This window comes from Lagenorhynchus albirostris, chromosome X, assembly GCF_949774975.1.
Source record: "Lagenorhynchus albirostris chromosome X, mLagAlb1.1, whole genome shotgun sequence".
In the NCBI taxonomy this organism is placed as follows: domain Eukaryota; kingdom Metazoa; phylum Chordata; class Mammalia; order Artiodactyla; family Delphinidae; genus Lagenorhynchus; species Lagenorhynchus albirostris.
In genome coordinates this window covers 66,680,738-66,703,482 of record NC_083116.1, presented here as the reverse complement: position 1 = coordinate 66,703,482, position 22,745 = coordinate 66,680,738, and the positions used below count along the sequence as shown (strand labels likewise).

Here is a 22,745-nt window from a genome sequence, read left to right as displayed (position 1 = left end):
AAGCCTCAGAGGCAAAATCAGTATTTCTCCTTTTGTTGAAGATGCACAGGAAATCATGTTGTTATGCTAAATCACTCAGTTCCTTTATAGAATGCTAAATCACTCAGTTCCTTTATAGAATCTGAAAGACTGGCTTGTACTCAGGCTGCAAAGAAATTTATGAGAACATTCACAAAATGAGGTACTATTATTTATTTGTCTACATGAAAATATCCATGAAATATTAAGTATATGTGTGGGTGGGGGGGTACCTTCCTCCTCTTCTTTAATGGATAGCTGCTGCTCTTTAGCCCTTTAAATGTTCAGGATTCCAAGATTCTTTCCTTAGCCCTCTATTTGCACAACATTACAGGTCCACTGGGTAATCTCACTATTACACTTATACCAGAACAACCACACTTGACATCAACTATGGCAATATCCTTCAAATGGATTCAAAGCCTTCAGTCTCACAGAATAACAGGCAACTAATCTGAACGTATTACAACCTTGGTTGAAATCTTTCAATGGAAAAAATGAGTGGTTGTGCTGAAGTTGTGATTCTTGAGTGCTGGTAACGAATGTCCTGTGTCTTGAGGTGCCATACATGTTCATCAAGCTATCCACTTATGAAATGCACACTTTTCTGTATATATACCTTAAATAAAAAGTTTTTTAAAAAGTGGTGGCACTCCTCTGTGACTACACTAAAAACAAATTATACACTAAACTGGTAAACTGTATGGTTCGTGAATTATGTCTCAATATAGCTATGATATAAAAATAATTTTTAAAATTAAAAAAAATTTAAACCTTTCAATGGCTCTCCATCCTATAGAGCCTACTATACTTCTCAGACACTTCCAAAAATGCTTTCTTATTCCTAGTGGCAAAGAAGAGTTAATCTGCCCGACAGGAATTGGCTAGTAAAGTCTTCAGAATCTGCCCCAAAGAAGAAAAAACTTTCTTTAAACTTCCTGTTAGCCGAAATTCTCAGGAAAAGTTCACATTTAATTCCTCAATATATGTGATTACTTAATATAAGAATGCTCTCCACCAACTCTCAAGTAAAATGAACACACCAAAGAGATGTACCATGTTTACTCTATAGCCTGATATACCCATGAGTCCACTGCCAAGTACTTCAGTTTGAGAAACACAGGCTTACAAAGGTCTCTAGTATCTGGTCTCTGTCTTATTGGCCCAGCCTAATTTCCTGCTGTTCCTTTCCCTACTCCCTCCTATACTCCAACTATACCACATCAATTGCATCCCCTCCACCATGTGCTAAACAATTTGCAGAGGCTTTTATAATTTTTTCCCTGCTTATATTATACATCTTCACAACACATCTACCTGCTCCCCATTTAGAACTTGATCTGCTGGGTGAAATTCTTCATCTTTGTGAAGTCTTCTCTGGTGATAACCCCTAGCCCCCAAGAAGCTAAAGAAATCCTCTCAGTGCCACACTTTATAATACCTCTGTTATACAAGACAACCCTCATGGTACTATAATTTCGTATAATATTAATGTCAATAATTCTTATTAAACCAATGACTGCCAAATCATATCAGAGATGCTCTTAAAACATATGGATACATAGGTCCCACCACCACCAATTATGCTGTAATTGGCTTGGGGTGCAGCCCTGCCATAGGTATATTTTTAAATCCAAGTTAACTGCATGTGTAGTCAGGTTGAAAACTATCACATAAGACAATGATTTCCTTATTCATTTTGTATCCTCGATGTTTACCATGATGCTGGAAACAGGTAAGTAACTCAGTGCAGAAGGTCTCAGACTTTTAATGTAATAAAAATTTAATCTGGCTAAAGTTTTACATATAAACTTGCATAAATCTATCCAAATTAATTGTATGTTCTATCTTTCCTCATTATTTCTTCCTGCACTTACAGGCAGTCTTAAATTTTCTACATAACTTTAATGCATATTTTATTTATTGTCATATTTCTTTGTCTTTTTAATCTAAATGTATATGACTACTAAAGGTCAAAAATAGTCTTTGTGTCATCTCTCAAGTTTCTGGGTTATCTTCCCACTCTAAATTCTTTATTTCACTCTCAGAATAGTTGTTGTCAGTGTGCTGATACTCACCTAATATAGGTGGTCAACTGTTGGAGCCAATATACTTAAATTTCACAACTATACTTAGTTTATAAAACCAGTATGTTCCTTGCTATCAGAATTAAAATGTCTTACCCTTCCTTCTATTTCTGCCTTTGGCTTCTTTGTGCTCTTTAGGCTTCGTCTTTTTTTCTTCTCCAGATTCTCCATCACTCACAGTCAGCTTGTGCCTCAAAAGCCTATGTCTGTATCTCGGCTTCTTAGATTCTTCAGAATCTGAATCTGATTCAGAATTGACTTGATTTTTTGCTTCTAAATGGAGAAAACAAATCAGTAAAACCTTCAGCCTTTCTTCCTTTAAAATGTTGTAAAACTACATATTTTGTTTGTTGACAATTATCATGATTTATGGAACTGATCAGAGCTGTGTACTTATCTGGGTTGCATTGGTGATAACAGGCTATCTCATACATCAAACTTGATCTATTACTATTATTAAATATTGATTAAATATCACCAGTATACATTTATAGATTTTTTTAAAAGGTAAAAAATATTTTCCTTTAAAATCATCTGTTTATTGGCAGTAACTGACAAAACTTGCACAATTATTACCAGATATTCAAACGGAGTAAAGGTAGTAAAGTTTTCAACATTTTAATAAACTTCAAATGCATGTGTTAAGAGATTTCATGGTCAGACAGTCTTCAACGCCTGAATTGGTCAAATAATTATGGCATCCTATACTTCTCTTTGGGGAGCTCACCCTCATCTCCAGGGTTTTCTTCATTGTGTTTTCCACTTCTTTTTTTCCCTTCTTCTGATTCATCATCTGAAGATCCATCCTCATCAGAGGAAAGATTGGCTTTAATTTCTTCTAAAAGCATCTTCTTGGCAATTCTTGAGTAAAAAGACAATAAAAACTATATATTTGGTGGTGAAGTGTAACAAATTAAAAACAAAAAGAATTATGTGTATCAAAATAGAAATAAATGTGTCAATAGATATTTTATTATAAAGAAAAGGCTATCAAAACCATATTTTAACCTAAACTACCAACCAAAAGTTTTGAAAATGCTCTTAGCACTGATTTTCTCCCAGTTCTATACAATTCTGCAATATAGTGAAAAATCTCAGGGACATTTCTACTAACTATTTTGACCAATTCCAACTTCATGCTGGATAACTTTCCAATCCGACACTTGCTCTGCTGCCACCATCCAACAACTACAATATCAAGACAGGCCCACAAAGGTAAATCAATTCATTCAGACAAATGGCATTCCAACACTGAACTCCACATGAGAGGATTTATTCAACAGCAAAACATTTTCTTATAAAATCAGTGTGTAATAAACCACTTTATTGTGAAACAGTACCTCAAACTAGTGGATAATATTTTGGCCCTTAAATTTCAATTTGCTTCATAAATTCTTCTAACCAAATGAAAGAATACAACACATAAGTAGTGAAGCAATCAAAAATCCCTAATAATATTCAAACTAGGGCAGAGAAGGGGCAAGAGTGCTATTAACCACATACATAGTTAAAAGAACAAAAACTACCATAAATGAGTTTCCACTTTCCAAAGAAGTAGATAGTGCATTAGCCTCAAACATATCAAAATTTTTCAAGATGCTCCTCAAAGACCAATTTGCTAATGAAAAAATCAACTGCTAAAAGCATGAGAAAATAATTCTTTAATACCATCTTATGTTAAAATAAAATATATTCCTAAAAAATCTCCATATTTGCACTAAAGGAAGATATTTGAAAGTGTACGATAAAAGCAGTTTTTGTGCAAGACGAAGTGTTTTGCAGCTTTTGATATAAATTCATAAATCACAGTTAACAAAGGAATACCTTACAGAAAGGCTCAAAAGTTGACATGATTCTTGGTTTTCCATGGACTAACTTCTATGTGGATAAACATCTACTCTGCAATCAAGAATAACTCTAGCTCAGTCAAAAACCTGCAACTGGAATTATGAAACTTTTGTTATTTTTGGATTTGAAACTCCTCTTTTTATTTCTTAACAAGCACTCACATTTAAATCAAGAATACATTCAATGGTAGGAGATGCCAATGCATGTTAATGCCTTAACTTTATTTGATACACTGTTCATTGTTATTTATACTCAAAGATATATAGCAAAGGCACCTAAACAGACTGAAGCAAACAAAATAGCTAATCACTTCCATAAATGCTTGTTATATGCCCTTTGGTACTTCCCCCCTAACCAGATAGATAAGGAATATTTACACAACGTGGAGAGTTACCAATTGCAAGAGGAAACCACAGATGAGTTAGCTTTTCTGAGGGTTTCCAACTTGATTTGCTAAAATTAGATCACTCCAATTTAAATCCTACTGGAGTTGGGGACTTCCCTGGTGTTCCAGTGGTTGGGACTTCGCCTTCCAATGCAGGGGGTGCGGGTTCAATCCCTGGTCAGGGAGCTAAGATCCCACATGCCTCACGGCCAAAAAAACCAAAACATAAAACAGAAGCAATAATGTAACAAATTCAATAAAAGACTTTAATAATGGTCCACATCAAAAATTTTAAAAATTAAAAAAAAAAACCCTACTCGAGTTGAGCAATTAAGTCTTCGTTGCTCTTAAACTTCTACATCAGTGGTTTGCTGACTTCGGTTGCACACAGTAAACATTTTAAAAATGGGGACTAATATAGGGTTGCCAACTTTTCATTTCGTCAAGAAAAAAATTTAAACCCAAATATCATTTATTTTTATCATTTTATAAAATAAACAAACACACCCTCCACAAATTAGGAAACAGTTTCAAAATAAACAGTGGTTCTTTAAATTTATTAAAAGCATCTTTCTGGAAAAACTCTAAAATCATATTTAATACACACCACATTATCATTTCCCATGAACAAGGAAGAACTTTCTCAAGCCAGTTTGAGTAAAAACACTGTTTTGGAATGAATAAATGTGTGTGCGTGCTCGAGTGTGCATATAATATGAAGCACTGGATAATAGGTTACAAATAGGAAAACATAGTTTACTTGCAGTTACAAGATCTTATATACCCATTTGGGTGGTACAATAATAGCCAACAAAAATACAATTATTAATTTAGTTACTCTAAAGTTTAGTTCAATCACCTGATTTCAGTTTGTATTTACAAGTTAAAAAAATGTCTTAAATTCTGTATAATCTGTAAAGACTTGGTTGTTAACTTTAACAAACCACATAATATTTCTTCTTTCAAACTCTAGACTCCTAATATGTCTACTAAATGGAAAGTCAAAATATGTAAACCTACAAATACTAAAGTTCTAGACTGTCATGAAGAACTATGAAATATATAAAACAATAAGATTCTATACCAACTTAAAATAATCACATAAGTCATGGAAAATAAAATGAGATCCACATAATGAAGAATTAATTGATTTAGCAACAACCTTCAGTAAGACCATAATATATAGAACAATCACAGATACTTTAGAAGCAAAAAAAAATTTACAAACTTCAGAGAATGCCCATTTTTCTCCAAACTGACAGTTATACAAAGTGATAGAGACTCCCTAAGCTTTACCTCACTAAGATGTTTTAAATTTCCCCTCTAACACCTTTTGAGCAAAGGAAAGCCTAATGTACAGCCATATACATTAAGCCCTAAAAAGAATAATAAAGTTAAATTATTTTGCATAAATTATGGCTGATGGCTCATGTCCAATATGTCAAAGACCTACTGTATCACACACCTAGCCTATCGCATAGCCGACACCTCAAAGTTAGAACTTAATTTGAAGGACCTAAGTAAGGGCTGAGGCTGACCTTCAACCTGAGTATTCAGCAAACATGTTGAGGTGAGATGTGTCCCATCTACAGAGCCTGCTGTGAGATGCTTTAAGGGAAACTCCACTACCTTAACTCTTGAGTCACAGGCCACAGAGACTTCAAGGACATCATCACTTGAGAACCAGCTGAGGCTGGCAAAGCATCATTTTGGAGGCCTCGGCTGGACCCGTGCTGGTATGCATGTGACGGATGTATAGTCATGATCCCTAGTTGATTCTGTTTCTGAGAAAATCATCCAAGCAACAAGGTACTGCCCCTGGAATCTCAAAGCTCAACATTACATCTTGGGGCAGGTGTAGCATCCAAAGCAGTCACGACTCTATCAGAAGCATTAGAGGCACAGGCTGTGCCACTCTTGTGGCAGAAAACCTGGGCAGAGCTGGAAGTAATGGAGCCAGTCCTCCATTTTCCTGAAAGGGAGGGAAGGGAGAGGGGAAGAAAGCAAAACAATATGGGAGGGAGGGTAAAAACCCACAAACAAACAATGATCGGAACTGGTGCATGAAAGAATAAATAAAAGAATTGCAAAACTCGAACAAGCTAAGTCTTTTAAATCACATAATGAATACCAAGATACGATAATGCCTTATTACACCTTCCACCTTTGTCTACTAAAATAAAGCAAAACTAAAATAAGGAATGAGCCCAACAATGCAAAGACAGACAAGCAATGAGAGAGAGAGAGAGAGAGAGAGAGAGAGAGAGAGAGAGAGAGAGAGAGCGCGCGAGTGAGCGAGCGAGCCAAGAAAGCCTTTAGTAATTCTGATCCTATCTAGAAAGGAAATCAGTAATGCCTCTTGTTTAAGCGCTCAAACAGGAAAAGAAAGTAAACTGCCTCTTGCTGGTAGGTAAATCAATAATTCAAAACACTGAGTTTCTAAGAAAGGAGTGATCAAGAGAAAGATCTCTTGCACCAGGGAATTGTAGAGAAACAGCCATTACAAAAGCAACACAAAATGTTAGAGCTAGAAGAAGGGACCTTAGAGTCCAACTCTGTCATTTTACAGATGAGGAAACAGGCTTAAAGAGGGGAAATGACTTGGCCAAAGAAACAAAGCTAGTTAGTGTCAAAGCCAGGAGTAGTACCTAAGATCCTGAACCCCAATCTGCTACTAATTTTACTATGCCAGTGCTATATTCTCTACTAATTCACTACTACTGTGCTAATGAGTGCTTGGGGCAATAGACTAAGGTCACATTCTTAAAGTTATCTGTATTTCACTGATTTAGAATGAAAGAATTCAAGTTTTGATTAAAAAAAATTTTTTTGAAAGAGTTCTAAACATCTTTCAGCCAGTATGCACCATCTCTAAAATGTACTGACAGGTCATCTTGAATATATCCTACAATCTACTGCTTTATCTTTTAAGAGGTTCTGAAAACAGGCTTGAAGAAAATTGCTAAATGAAAAATACATTTTTAGAAGGCCAAAATACTGTGCACCCATACACACAGGTGACAAAATTTTAAATTTCTTTTTACATTCTGTGTATAATATCACAATAGTTAAAACAGAGAATTCTGAATAAGATTATAAGTTTCAAGATAAAAAAAAACTGTGTAAGTAAATGTAGTACTAAAACATCATACCATATATAAAAGGTTGATATGTAAAACAATTCAAATGACTACAGTCCAAAAATCATTGAATATTTTTCGTGAGGAACACACGTTCTTCTAGTAGGGAGGGAGGCTTTGTTTTAACAAATGCTACATACTTCAGGTTGAGAATTAAAACATTTCGGGGACTTCCCTGGTGGTCCAGTGGTTATGACTCTGCACTCCCAATGCAGGGGGCACGGGTTCAATCCCTGGTCAGGGAACTAAGATCCCACATGCCGCACAGCACAGCAAAAAAAAAAAAAAAAAATCAATCACAGAATTACAATGGAATTCCTCATCTTCAAAATCTGTATTAGTGATTTTTTAACTCCTTGGTTCAAAATTATTATCTTTTTTTTTTTTTTGACGGCACCACTCAGCTTGCGGGATCAAACCTGGGCCTCCTGCAGTGGAAGCATGAAGTCCTAACCACTGGACCGCCAGGGATTTCCCCAAATTAGTACCTTGATATAAACCGTTCTATGAAAAACTATAACCAAGGCATAATGATCTGCACCTAAAGATAGTGCTATTCATGAAACAATGATGATGTCACTAAATAACCAAAAAGCTGAACAACAGTATGAAACTATTTTTTAAGTCACATGTTCTACAATGTTTGCAGTTAATGAAAAACATCACTGTTTTCGTAAAATTAATATCAAATAACTTTTAAAAAAAGTCTTAGGAGTACAAAAATAAAAGCTGTATGAAATCAAGAACCCACAGTTTATTAAGAATTTATACATGGGCTCAAATTACAAAATGTGTATTCCCTGATTTTATGTAAAAATCTAAGTCAGCTTTAGAGGAAATTTTAACAAGAAAAAATTTATTAACATTGATATAAATTTAGAAAATTTGATCATACTAAAGATCATACTAAATAGTTCAATATTTTTATAACTGAAAAGTAAAAACAAAGACTTATGTGTCTCAATTTTATTTTTAAAATTCAAAGTAAAAGGGCTTCCCTGGTGGCGCAGTGGTTGAGAGTACGCCTGCCGATGCAGGGGACACGGGTTCGTGCCCCGGTCCGGGCAGATCCCACATGCTGTGGAGCGGCTGGGCCGGTGAGCCATGGCCGCTGAGCCTGCGCGTCCAGAGCCTGTGCTCCGCAACAGAAGAGGCCACAACAGTGAGAGGCCCGCGTATCGCAAAAAAAAAAAAAAAAAAAACATCAAACTAAAAGACAAAGACAATACAGTCAGAAAAATGAACCTTTTTTGCTAACACTAGAAAAATCCAAACTCTCCTTTTGGGCGGGGGTGCTTTTTCTCATCTAAAAGTCCCATTACAGTATCACCAAAGAATAGAGAATAGGAACAGAAGGCTGAACATAATATTTACATCTTAAGCAGAGAGATCACCACTAATGACCATATTTCTTTCATTGCTGGGAATTCTAGCATAAAAGAGAGAGCTGGTGGCAACTGTAACCAGTTTAGAGATCTAAAAATAGATCCTATCCAGTGTCTAGACACCTGTATTATACTTGAGTTACAATACTTACCTGCACTATAAAGACAAAATAAATTGAACAAGAATTACCTTAAAATTGCCAGACATTTAAAACCCTTACTCAAACATGAAACAAGTAAAATACTCATTTAAAAAGCTACCTTTGTTTTTCAAACCCAATAAAGGAGAACTAAAGCAATTTTGCTAACCAAATAGGACCATCATGAAAGAAAATTCACAGAAAAAAATTATTCCAGATTCAGCAAATTTGTATAGAGAACAGATAAAGTCATGTATAGAAGATGAACATTTCGAAAAGTGTTTAAAATAGAAACCAAAGCCATATGTCAAAGGAACGTGAGATATACTCATGCCATTAATCTTTGCTGAAATCAGGTAAACAATCATCAAATATCTTTATTAGCATGAACAATATCCAGGAATCATTAATCACTTCCAAAAATATGCTGGATTAACAGCACAGACCCTGCATCAAAAAAATACCTATGACTTCCGGGAAGGTGGTGGAAGACTAAGACACGGAGATCATCTTCCTCCCCACAGATACACCAGAAATACATCTACACGTGGAACAACTCCTACAGAACACCTACTGAACGCTGGCAGAAGACCTCAGACCTCCCAAAAGGCAAAAAAGCCCCCACGTACCTGGGTAGGGAAAAAGAAAAAAGAATAAACAGAGACAAAAAGATAGGGAAGGGACCTGCACCAGTGGGAAGGAGCTGTGAAGGAGGAAAGGTTTCCACACACTAGGAAGCCCCTTCGTGGGCGGAGACTGTGGGTGGTGGAGGGGGAAGCTTCGGAGCCAAGGGGGAGGCACAGCAACAGGGTTACGGGGGGCAAAGCGGAGAGATTCCTGCACAGAGGATTGGTGTGGACCGGCACTCACCAGCCCGACAGGCTTCTCTGCTCACAGGACGGGGCGGGCGGGGCCGCGAGCTGAGGCTCGGGCTTCGGTCGGAGCGCAGGGAGAGGACTGGGGTTGGCGGCTTGAACATAGCCTGAAGGGGTTAGTGCACCACGGATGGCCGGGAGGGAGTCCTGGGAAAAGTCTGGACCTGCCAAAGAGGCAAGAGACTTTTTCTTCCCTCTGTGTTTCCTGGTGCGTGAGGAGAGGGGATTAAGAACGCTGCTTAAAGGAACTCCAGAGACGGGCGCGACCCCAGAGACGTGCATGAGACGCTAAGGCTGCTGCGGCCGCCACCAAGAAGCCTGGGTGCAAGCACAGGTCACTATCCACACCCCTCTTCCGGAGAGCCTGTGCAGCCCGTCACTGCCAGGTTCCCGGGATCCAGGGACAATTTACCCGCGAGAACGCAAGGCAAGCCTCAGGCTGGTGCAAGGTCACGCCAGCCTCTGCCGCCGCAGGCCCGTCCCGCACTCCATGCCCTTCCCTCCCCCCAGCCCGAGTGAGCCAGAATCCCCGAATCAGCGGCTCCTTTAACCCCGTCCTGTCTGAGCGAACAACAAACGACTTCCAGTGACCTACACGCAGAGGCAGGGCCAAATCCAAAGCTGAGCCCCTGTGAGCTGTGAGAACAAAGAAGAGAAAGGGAAATCTCTCCCAGCAGCCTCAGAAGCAGTGGATTAAAGCTCCACAATCAACTTGATGTACCCTGCATCTGTGGAATATATGAATGTCAGACAACGAATCATCCCAAATTGAGGAGGTGGACTTTGAGAGCAAGATTTATGATTTTTTCCCCTTTTCCTCTTTTAGTGAGTGTGTATGTGTATGCTTCTGTGTGAGATTTTGTTATGTATAGCTTTGCTTCCACCATTTGTCGTAGGGTTCTATCCATCCGTTTTTGTTTTTAATTTTTTTTCTTAATAATTAATTTTAATAACTTTATTTTATTTTACTTTATCTTCTCTCTTTCGTTCTTTTTTCTTTCTATCCTTCCTTCCCTCCTTTAGACAGTGAATCATCCAAAATTGAGGAGGTGGACTTCGAGAGCAAGATTTATGATTTTTTCCCCTTTTCCTCTTTTGGTAAATGTGTATGTCTATGCTTCTGTATGAGATTTTATCTCTATAGCTTTGCTTCCACCATTTGTCCTAAAGTTCTATCCGTCCGTTTTTGTTTTTTTTAAATTTATTTCTTAATAATTATTTTTAATTTAATAACTTTACTATATTTTAGTTTATTATATTTTACTTTATCTTTTCTTTTTTCCTTCCTTCCCTCCTTCCTTCCTCCCACCGTCCCGCTCCCTCCCTCCTTTCCTTCTCTCCTTCTTTTCTTTCTTTCTTCCTTCCTTCCTACCTTCCTTCCTTCCTTCCTTTCTTTCTTCCTAGTTCTACTAATTCTTTCTCTCTACTTTTTCTCCCTTTTATTCTGAGCCATGTGGATGAAAGGCTCTTGGTGCCACAGCCAGGAGTCAGTGCTGTGCCTCTGAGGTGAGACAGCCAACTTCAGGACACTGGTCCACAAGAGACCTACCAGCTCCACATAATATCGAATGGCGAAAATCTCCCAGAGATCTCCATCTCAAAGCCAGCACCCAGCTTCACTCAACGACCAGCAAGCCACAGTGCTGGACACCCTATGCCAAACAACTAGCAAAACAGGAACACAACCCCACCCATTAGCAGACAGGCTGCCTAAAATCATAATAAGTCCTCAGACACCCCAAAACACACCACCGGACGTGAACCTTCCCACCAGAGAGACAAGATCCAGCCTCATCCACCAGAACACAGGCACTAGTCCCCTCCACCAGGAAGCATACACTACCCACTGAACCAAACTTAGCCACTGGGGACAGAAACCAAAAATAAGGGGAACTACCAACTTGCAGCGTGCAAAAAGGAGACGTCCAAACACAGTAAGATAAGCAAAATGAGAAGACATAAAAACACACTGCAGTTGAAGGAACAAGATAAAAACCAACCAGACCTAACAAATGAAGAGGAAATAGGCAGTCTACCTGAAAAAGAATTCCGAATAATGATAGTAAAGATGATCCAAAATCTTGGAAACAGAATGGACAAAACGGAAGAAACATTTCACAAGGACCTAGAAGAACTAAAGATGAAACAAAAAACAATGAACACCACAGTAAATGAAATAAAAAATACTCTAGATGGGATCAATAGCAGAATAACTGAGGCAGAAGAACGGATAAGTGACCTGGAAGATAAAATAGTGGAAATAACTACTGCAGAGCAGAATAAAGAAAAAAGAATGAAAAGAACTGAGGACAGTCTCAGAGACCTCTGGGACAACATTAAACGCACCAACATTCGAATTATAGGGGTTCCAGAAGAAGAAGAGAAAAAGAAAGGGACTGAGAAAATATTTGAAGAGATTGTACTTGAACACTTCCCAAATATGGGAAAGGAAATAGTTAATCAAGTCCAGGGAGCACAGAGAGTCCCATGCAGGATAAATCCAAGGAGAAATACGCCAAGACACATATTAATCAAATTGTCAAAAATTAAATACAAAGAAAACATATTAAAAGCAGCAAGGAAAAAAAAACAAATAACACACAAGGGAATCCCCATAAGGTTAACAGCTGATCTCTCAGCAGAAACTCTGCAAGCCAGAAGGGACTGGCAGGACATATTTAAAGTGATGAAGGAGAAAAACCTGCAACCAAGATTACTATACCCAGCAAGGATCTAATTCAGATTTGATGGAGAAATTGAAATCTTTACAGAGAAGCAAAAGCTGAGAGAGTTCAGCACCACCAAACCAGCTTAACAACAAATGCTAAGGGAACTTCTCTAGGCAAGAAACACAAGAGAAGGAAAAGACCTACAATAACGAACCCAAAACAATTAAGAAAATGGGAATAGGAACATGCATATTGATAATTACCTTAAATGTAAATGGACTAAATGCTCCCACCAAAAGACAGAGGTTGGCTGAATGGATACAAAAATAAGACCCATATATATGCTGTCTAAAAGAGATCCACTTCAGACCTACAGACACATACAGACTGAAAGCAAGGGGATGGAAAAACATATTCCATGCAAATGGAAACCAGAAGAAAGCTGGAGTAGCAATTCTCATATCAGACAAAATAGACTTTAAAATAAGGACTATTAGAAGAGACAAAGAAGGACACTACATAATGATCAAGGGATTGATCCAAGAAGAAGATATAACAATTGTAAATATTTATGCACCCAACATAGGAGCACCTCAATACATAAGGCAAATACTAAAAGTCATAAAAGGGGAAATCGACAGCAACACATTCAGAGTAGTGGACTTTAACACCCCACTTTCACCAATGGACAGATCATAGAAAAAGAAAATAAATAAGGAAACACAAGCTTTAAATGATACATTAAACAAGATGGACTTAATTGATATTTATAAGACACTCCGTCCAAAAACAACAGAATACACATTTTTCTCAAGTGTTCATGGAACATTCTCCAGGATAGATCATATCTTGGGTCACAAATCAAGCCTTGGTAAATTTAAGAAAATTGAAATTGTATCAAGTACCTTTTCCGACCACAACGCTATTAGACAAGATACCAATTACAGGAAAAGATCTGTAAAAAATACAAACACATGGAGGCTAAACAATACACTACTTAATAACGAAGTGATCACTGAAGAAATCAAAGAGGAAATCAAAAAAATACCTAGAAACAAGTGACAATGGAGACACGACGACCCAAAACCTATGGGATGCAGCAAAAGCACTTCTAAGAGGGAAGTTTATAGCAATACAAGCCCACCTTAAGAAACAGGAAACATCTCGAATAAACAACCTAACCTTGCACCTCAAGCAATTAGAGAAAGAAGAACAAAAACACCCCAAAGTTAGCAGAAGGAAAGAAATCATAAAACTCAGATCAAAAATAAATGAAAAAGAAATGAAGGAAACGACAGCAAAGATGAATAAAACTAAAAGCTGGTTCTCTGAGAAGATAAACAAAATAAATAAACCATTAGCCAGACTCATCAAGGAAAAAAGGGAGAAGACTCAATAGAATTAAAAATGAAAACGGAGAAGTAACAAGTGATACTTCAGAAATACAAAGGATCATGAGAGATTACTACAAGCAACTCTATGCCAATAAAATGGACAACCTGGAAGAAACGGACAAATTCTTAGAAATGCACAACCTGCCAAGACTGAATCAGGAAGAAACAGAAAATATGAACAGACCAATCACAAGCACTGACATTGAAACTGTGATTAAAAATCTTCCAACAAACAAAAGCCCAGGACCAGATGGATTCACAGGTGAATTCTATCAAACATTTAGAGAAGAGCTAACACCTATCCTTCTCAAACTCTTCCAAAATATAACAGAGGGAGGAACACTCCCAAATTCCTTCTACGAGACCACCATCACCCTGATACCAAAACCAGACAAGGATGTCACAAAGAAAGAAAACTACAGGCCAATATCACTGATGAACATAGATGCAAAACTCCTCAACAAAATACTAGCAAACAGAATCCAACAGCACATTAAACAGATCATACACCATGATCAAGTGGGGTTTATTCCAGGAATGCAAGGATTCTTCAACATATGCAAATCAATCATTTTGATACACCATATTCACAAATGGAAGGATAAAAACCATATGATCATCTCAATAGATGCAGAGAAAGCTTTTGACAAAATTCAACATCCATTTATGATAAAAACCCTGCAGAAAGTAGGCATAGAGGGAACTTTCCTCAACATAATAAAGGCCATATATGACAAACCCACAGCCAACATCGTCCTCAATGGTGAAAAGCTGAAAGCATTCCCACTAAGATCAGGAACAAGACAAGGTTACCCACTCTCACCACTCTTATTCAACAGTTTTGGAAGTTTTAGCCACAGCAATCAAAGAAAAGGAAATAAAAGGAATCCAAATCGGAAAAGAAGAAGTAAATCTGTCACTATTTGTAGATGACATGATACTATACATAGAGAATCCTAAAGATGCTACCAGAAAACTACTAGAGCTAATCAATGACTTTGGTAAAGTAGCAGGATACAAAATTAATGCACAGAAATCTCTGGCATTCCTATACACTAATGATGAAAAATCTGAAAGTGAAATCAAGAAAACACTCCCATTTACCACTGCAACAAAAAGAATAAAATATCTAGGAATAAACCTACCTAAGGAGACAAAAGACCTGTATGCAGAAAATTATAAGACACTGATGAAAGAAATTAAAGATGATACAAATAGATGGAGAGATATACCATGTTCTTGGATTGGAAGAATCAACATTGTGAAAATGACTCTACTACCCAAAGCAATCTACAGATTCAGTGCAATCCCTATCAAACTACCACTGGCATTTTTCACAGAACTACAACAAAAAATTTCACAATTTGTATGGAAACACAAAAGACCCCGAATAGCCAAAGCAATCTTGAGAACGAAAAACGGAGCTGGAGGAATCAGGCCCCCTGACTTCAGACTATACTACAAAGCTACAGTAATCAAGACAGTATGGTACTGGCACAAAAACAGAAAGATAAATCAATGGAACAGGATAGAAAGCCCAGAGATAAACCCACGCACATATGGTCACCTTATCTTTGATAAAGGTGGCAGTAATGTACAGTGGAGAAAGGACAGCCTCTTCAATAAGTGGTGCTGGGAAAACTAGACAGGTACATGTAAAAGTATGAGATTAGATCACTCCCTAACACCATAAACAAAAATAAGCTCAAAATGGATTAAATACCTAAATGTAAGGCCAGAAACTATCAAACTCTTAGAGGAAAACATAGGCAGGACACTCTATGACGTAAATCACAGCAAGATTCTTTTTGACCCACCTCCTAGAGAAATGGAAATAAAAACAAAAATAAACAAATGGGACTTAATGAAACTTCAAAGCTTTTGCACATCAAAGGAAACCATAAACAAGACCAAAAGACAACCCTCAGAATGGGAGAAAATATTTGCAAATGAAGCAACCGACAAAGGATTAATCTCCAAAATTTATAAGCAGCTCATGCAGCTTAATAACAAAAAAACAACCAACCCAATTCAAAAATGGGCAGAAGATCTAAATAGACATTTCTCCAAAGAAGATATACAGACTGCCAACAAACACATGAAAGAATGCTCAACATCATTAATCATTAGAGAAATGCAAATCAAAACTACAATGAGATATCACCTCACACCCATCAGAATGGCCATCATCAAAGAATCTAGAAACAATAAATGCTGGAGAGGGTGTGGAGAAAAGGGAACCCTCTTGCACTGTTGGTGGGAATGTAAATTGATACAGCCACTGTGGAGAACAGTAAGGTGGTTCCTTAAAAAACTACAAATAGAACTACCATATGACCCAGCAATCCCACTATTGGGCATATACCCTGAGAAAACCATAATTCAGAAAGAGTCATGTACCAAAATGTTCATTGCAGCTCTATTTACAATAGCCCAGAGATGGAAACAACCTAAGTGTCCATCATCGGATGAATGGATAAAGAAGATGTGGCACATATATACAATGGAATATTACTCAGCCATAAAAAGAAACGAAATTGAGCTATTTATAATGAGTTGGATAGACCTAGAATCTGCCATACAGAGTGAAGTAAGTCAGAAAGAGAGAGACAAATACTGCATGCTAACACATATATATGGAATTTAAGAAAAAAAAGTCATGAAGAACCTAGGAGTAAAACAGGAATAAAGACACAGACCTACTAGAGAATGGACTTGTGGATATGGGGAGGGGCAAGGGTAAGCTGTGACAAAGCGAGAGAGATGCATGGACATATATACACTACCAAACGTAAGGTAGATAGCTAGTGGGAAGCAGCCGCCTAGCACAGGGAGATCAGCTCGGTGCTCTGTGACCGCCTGGAGTGGTGGGATAGGGAGGGTGGGAGGGAGGGAGACGCAAGAGGGAAGAGATATGGGAACATTTGTATATATATATAGCTGATTCATTTTGTTGTAAAGCAGAAACTATCACATCATTGTAAAGCAATTATACTCCAATAAAGATGTTTAAAAATTAAATTAAATTAAAAATAAAAGAATACCTACACCGAGCTAGTAGGGAAAAAAAATAATCATTTGCATGTTTTCCAGTCTGAAAAGCAAAGTATTACCAAATGATAAAATACTTGGAAAATTTGAAGGCTACGGTGTAGTCCCACAATAATTAAACAGAACTTCTTGGGCTTCCCTGGTGGCGCAGTGGTTGAGAATCTGCCTGCCAATGCAGGGGACATGGGTTCGAGCCCTGGTCTGGGAAGATCCCACATGCCACGGAGCAACTAAGCCTGTGCGCCACAGCTACTGAGCCTGCGCGACTGGAGCCTGTGCTCTGTAACAAGAGAAGGCCACGACAGTGAGAGGCCTGCGCACCGCGATGAAGAGTGGCCCCCGCTCGCCGCAACTAGAGAAAGCCCCCGCACAGAAACGAAGACCCAACACAGCCAAAAATAAATAAATAAATAAATTTATAAAAAAAAACCAGAACTTCTATTAACATTGGGTAATTTCTTTAAGCAATCTCTAAATCAAATTTTGCTTCAATGAAAAAAAAATCATTTAGTCCCACTTAGAGAGAAATTATGAGAAAAATTATGCGGTATTTGTAGACCCAACTAAGCATTTTTCAACTACAAAGTAAATACATGTATCTGTGTGGCAGGAGAGGGTATCCATATAAAAACCTCAGCTTTTAAACAAAATTGGAATTAAAAAAAAAGAATGCTGATTTAGAAAAAAATGTAGCAATCTAGTTTTCTCCTCTTAAAAGCTCAGTTTTAAATATTTTCCACGCCCTGTAAAAATACAAATGAAGAATATTCTTAAAATATTTCTTTTTTGGGAGGAATGGATTCTTCAGTGACTGTTTTAGTATGCAACCCCTAAAGCAAAGCCTGGTTTAATAATCCTCAACACTATCACTGTTGAACTTGAATACACTACCATCTTATGACTGAGGCTAATTCACAGTGCAGGTATTAAAATATAGGACATTAAATATCCTTTCAATGAAAGAACCAATTTCAAACATAACTAACAGGTATTTGAAAGGCAACATTAACATAATGGCACATTCAAATAAATGACTTTAAAATTACGGGTATAATTTAAATAACCTGACAAACTGTTTGATATTATTATTCTCCCTTTCAAAAAGTACATAAAGTCTAAGCTATAAAATTTGAAGTAAATTCTCAGTTATACAAAATTGAAAGTATAAAGTTCGTCCACTATTTAATTTTTTCTAAAAAGCTCAGTCAAAAAATCGTAAAAGTTAACCTGTTATTCAACCTATAATTCTTGTCATTGTTTATTAAATAAATGCAATTAAATAGAAATTACTTTACAAGTTAGACCACTCCAAATATGAATGATACTACATAATAGACTAAATACATAATAGACTAAATACACTAAAATAACATAAACTTATTTATTCACACCTACTGAAATATTCAGGACATGACTAAGTTCTTTAAATGACCTCAAAAGCTATTATAACTTTAAAACAGAAAAGATAAATAATGGTGAAAGCTGTTGTAAAACTTTCACACACATATATAAGTAAATATGTCATATATAAGTACATATGTTTTGGGAATTATTACTTCGTCAATTTTAGAAATATCAAAACTTCTTTGGCTACAAACTAGCCTACATATCTTGGTTCAATCAAATTCTTTCAACTCTCATGAAAAGATGGATTATAATTAAAATTAAATGCTTGAACAAGCAAAAAGTTTTACAGAAATTTATTGCATCCAAATAGTTAACCATTTGCATTAATACACTATTTACCTCTCCATAAACATTAACACTGAAAATGTATTACAATACTGCTAAAAAGGCAAAGCATATGAAATTTATACACAATTACACAATTGTGTACAAATTTATACACAATTACAATATGCTGTCTACCAAAATACATCCTACTCAAAAATGTGAAAGGTAAAAATAATTCCAAGACTTTATCATGATCTGAAAACAAATTTTTAAAAGTTGCTTAGTGCATATTCAAATATGCTCAAGTATGCTGTCTATACCAAAATAATTCAAGAAGGTATTTGTATCCCCATCATTAGATAACCCATGGGTATTAGATACCTCATTGGTATATTGGATATGAAACAAGTTATTAATGGCATATTTTATAAAAGCACACTAAACTGAATATAAAGAAAAACATGCTCAAGGTAAAATTCAATTCTTCTCAAAAGTACTCAACAGGGCTGTAGTTTTTAATCACAAATGCAAGATGGAATTAAAGATACCTTTCAATAAAATAATTGCCAGTTACAGAGAGATATGATCAAGTAGCTTAAAAGATAAAAATGATATTTATATTTTGACAAGCTCTAACACAAATAAAAAATTATCATACCTTAATGACACTCATTTGGTGTTTAAATACGAAATTAAGATTCTAACTCATAAGTAAATTAGGATATAGCATGTTTTAAACATTATTAGCCTTTCAATAACATTTGAGGCCTTAAGATTTACAAGAAAGCAAATGGTAGCATGAATAAATGAAGAGGAATTAAAGCATTTTAAAAGAGAATAAAATTTTAAATGCTTTCATAATCTCACTGTGATCATATCATATACTATATAAAATGCCTGATGAATAAAATGTATGCCTTCACCATTCCATTATGGACCCGACCCCGATCCCACAAAATAATTGGATATATATTTTTAATTAAAAAATAAGTAGGTAGGGGGCGGAGAGGGACGGGACCCGGCGGGGGCCAGGCTGAGTGTGCTCGTGTCGCATGCAGGTGGCAAGAAGAAGCCCCTGAAGCAGCCCAAGAAGCAAGCCAAGGAGATGGACAAGATAAGGCATTCAAGCAGAAACAGAAGGAGGAGCAAAAGAAACTCGAGGAGCTAAAAGCGAAGGCCACGGGGAAAGGCCCCCTGGCAACAGGCGGAATTAAGAAATATGGCAAAAAGTAAGCTGTTCCTTGTGCCTGAGGCAATGATGATCCTTAGTTCCATTCCTGTTTAAACATCTGGATTAAACATCTGGATTCCCTGCCATAACATCTGTTGCCACCTATAGCTAGAATGAAGTGTTGTCTTGGAACCTATTGTACATTTAAGAATAAACTTTTGTAAAAAAAAAAAATAAGTAGGTAAAGCAGCATCTGAGTCTTTTGCATCTGTGATTAAGCTCTATTCAAAAGTGCAAAATAAAATTGTTCATTCACCTTAATAAAAACGCCCTCCTGTTAATTAGGAGAATGCTGATCTTTGAAACAGAAAAATCTATCAGCACCAGCAAGATATAAAACAGCTAGAGTGACAGCTGGCCCCACAGTATTTACCAACTCAAAGTTAATTCCTTACAAAATTATGACACAAAAATTACATGTTTATCTTCATGTTTTCTTAATTATTAGAGTTTACTATTAGGAATAAATGGATGGTTAATACAGTACTATGTAGTAAAACCTCAAGTCTATTATAGATTTTTTGGTGCTAGAATTAATCAGAAAACATTTCATCCAACCCTTTTGTTTTAAAGAACAGAAAATTTTGGCAAAGAGTAGTTAAGTCACTTGCCCACGATCACACAGAAAGGTTAGAACTAGAAGTCAGATATTCTTATCCCCATTATTCCAAAATTCCATCCACTATACCACACTGTCTTCTCGTTGAAGATTATGAGTGTGGGGGATCCTATAGTCCAGGAAGGGTTTAAAAAATATGTGAAAACATTATGGTTATACTCTTTAATACCTTTGTTTTCTTTATTCCTCATTGCTAGAATATGGGTGTATCTTTATTTTTTTTCTTCTCCCAGCTATTCCTTAGTTAAGTCAATCTGTACAGGCTACACTGTTCCCATATAAACCTATTAAGTATTAAAATTAATACTATCATACTGTCTACTTCTATTTTATTTGACAAACTGTTAAAATCTAAATCAGTCTAGACACTTTGCAAATTCATACTTATTTTGAAAGCAATTTCTTAATCTTAAACATCTTAGCAGTCTCTTTTTCACTTTGAACAGGTTTTAATGAATAGGACCACCACACTGGATGGCAATTTAAAACAATAATCAAATATTGAGGAGAGAGGTGTCTGTTGTCACCAATTTATTGAGATATGATTTACTTTTACCAATAAAATAATCTGTCAAAATTAAAATATTCTCAAAAAACTATCACTAAATTACAGGGAAACATAAAAATTGACAGTGCTGTATTTATAACACACCCTATGCTAGGTGTGTTACTATTTATATTTCTTTTAAGGTTTCTGAGTTTTAGCCCATTTTCTGGCCTTTCTTTCAAACTTGCAGGAAGACTGTGAGCGAGTCTTTCTAAGGCAGGCACTCCTGGTTTTTAAACCTGCTTGTGGTTCCCTTGCTGCTGTTTGTGCCCACACCTAGGGTGTGTTATCTTTTTAAAGTCCTTACAGATGGATTCATACCTATTCTCAGGATCATTGTCATCGTCGTCATCATCCACTGTGACAGGCATTGATTTAGATAAGGCTTCATCTCCTTGAAGGAACAAAAGTGTACTTAAAATTAGCTTTAAATTATCTTTATAAGTAAAACCATGTAAAATAAAACTGAAAGCCAAAAACTTTAAAACAACTAGTGAGTTCTAAAGTATACTCTGGGATCCAAAACATGAATAAAAAGGATTTATAAGGAAAGTACAATGGGGAATTTAAGAAGTGTCAGCAGCAAAATAATAAATAGTTGGATGTCACATATTTCAAAGTTCCTTCCCAGAGCACAAGAATTTTAAAACTCATCCTTCGCAGTAACAAATCTTTTATCATTCACCACCATATTAGCATAAGTTTGTGGCTAAAATAAGCTTTGTAGTGATCCATTTTAAGTTTAAAGTTAACAGATGTCTAATTTTTCCTGTATCATTGAAGAACTTTTTAAAATGCTATTAATACTTGGTAGTACCAAATAATTTTAAAATATACCTGAATTTGTATGGTATCCAGGAGTAGAATCATCCAGAGATATATTCAAGTACAGTAAAACTTACTTCCTTACAAAAAGCAACGTTTCTATCCTTTGATTAAAACTATAAAGAGATTAAGATTTGTGCATTTCACTGTATGTAAATTTTGCCTCAAAAACAAACTTAAACACTGTACGCTAGTTAACATTATATACGCTGAAGTAACCAGGGAGAATTATGTTAATGTTTACCATTTACTTTCAAATGCATCAAAGATTTCAAGGGCATTACACTGAGTGAAAAAAGACAATTTCAAAAGGTTACACACTTCATGATTCCATCTCAAAATAACAAAATTACAGAGATGGAAATCAGATTAACAATTGCCACAGGTTAAGAATAGAGATATGCTAGGGAGTGTGCATAAGGGGTAGCACAAAGGAACTTGTGGTAATGAAAGTTCAGTATCTTGGTTGTCTCTGGTGGTTATATTTACAAAGCTACACGTGATACAAATTTTGCACAGAACTATACTTACACACACACACACAAATGAAGGAGTACATGTAAAACTGGTGAAATCTGAATAAATCTTCAGTTTCCTGGTTCTGAGATTGCACTATAATTATGAAAGATGTTACCATTGGAGGGAAATTAATGAAAGGCATACAAAACCTCCCTGTACATTTTCTTGCAACTTCCTGTGAATTTATCATTATTTCAAAATAAACAGTTAAAAGGGGGGAAAAGTTAGGTACACTGATGGATACATAGGATATATAGATAAGTATGTGATAAAGCAAATACAGTACAATGTTAACTGTAGAAACTTTTCTGCATATTTAATATTTTTTCATAATAAAA

At 36.3% G+C, this 22,745-nt stretch overlaps 1 protein-coding gene and 1 pseudogene across 1 annotated transcript in view; one reads left to right on the top strand and one right to left on the bottom strand.

Moving 5' to 3' along the window:
- The window catches only part of ATRX (ATRX chromatin remodeler), a 256,836-nt gene that overhangs the window by 143,096 nt on the left and 90,995 nt on the right, over positions 1-22,745 (bottom strand). The window contains exons 12-14 of the mRNA XM_060137872.1: positions 21,385-21,457; positions 2,833-2,966; positions 2,202-2,378 (exon numbers count right to left, since the gene is read on the bottom strand). Of these exons, the coding sequence (XP_059993855.1) occupies positions 2,202-2,378; positions 2,833-2,966; positions 21,385-21,457 (384 nt within the window). The remainder of the gene's footprint in view (positions 1-2,201; positions 2,379-2,832; positions 2,967-21,384; positions 21,458-22,745) is intronic.
- Positions 19,128-20,041, top strand: LOC132513970 (translation machinery-associated protein 7-like; annotated as a pseudogene).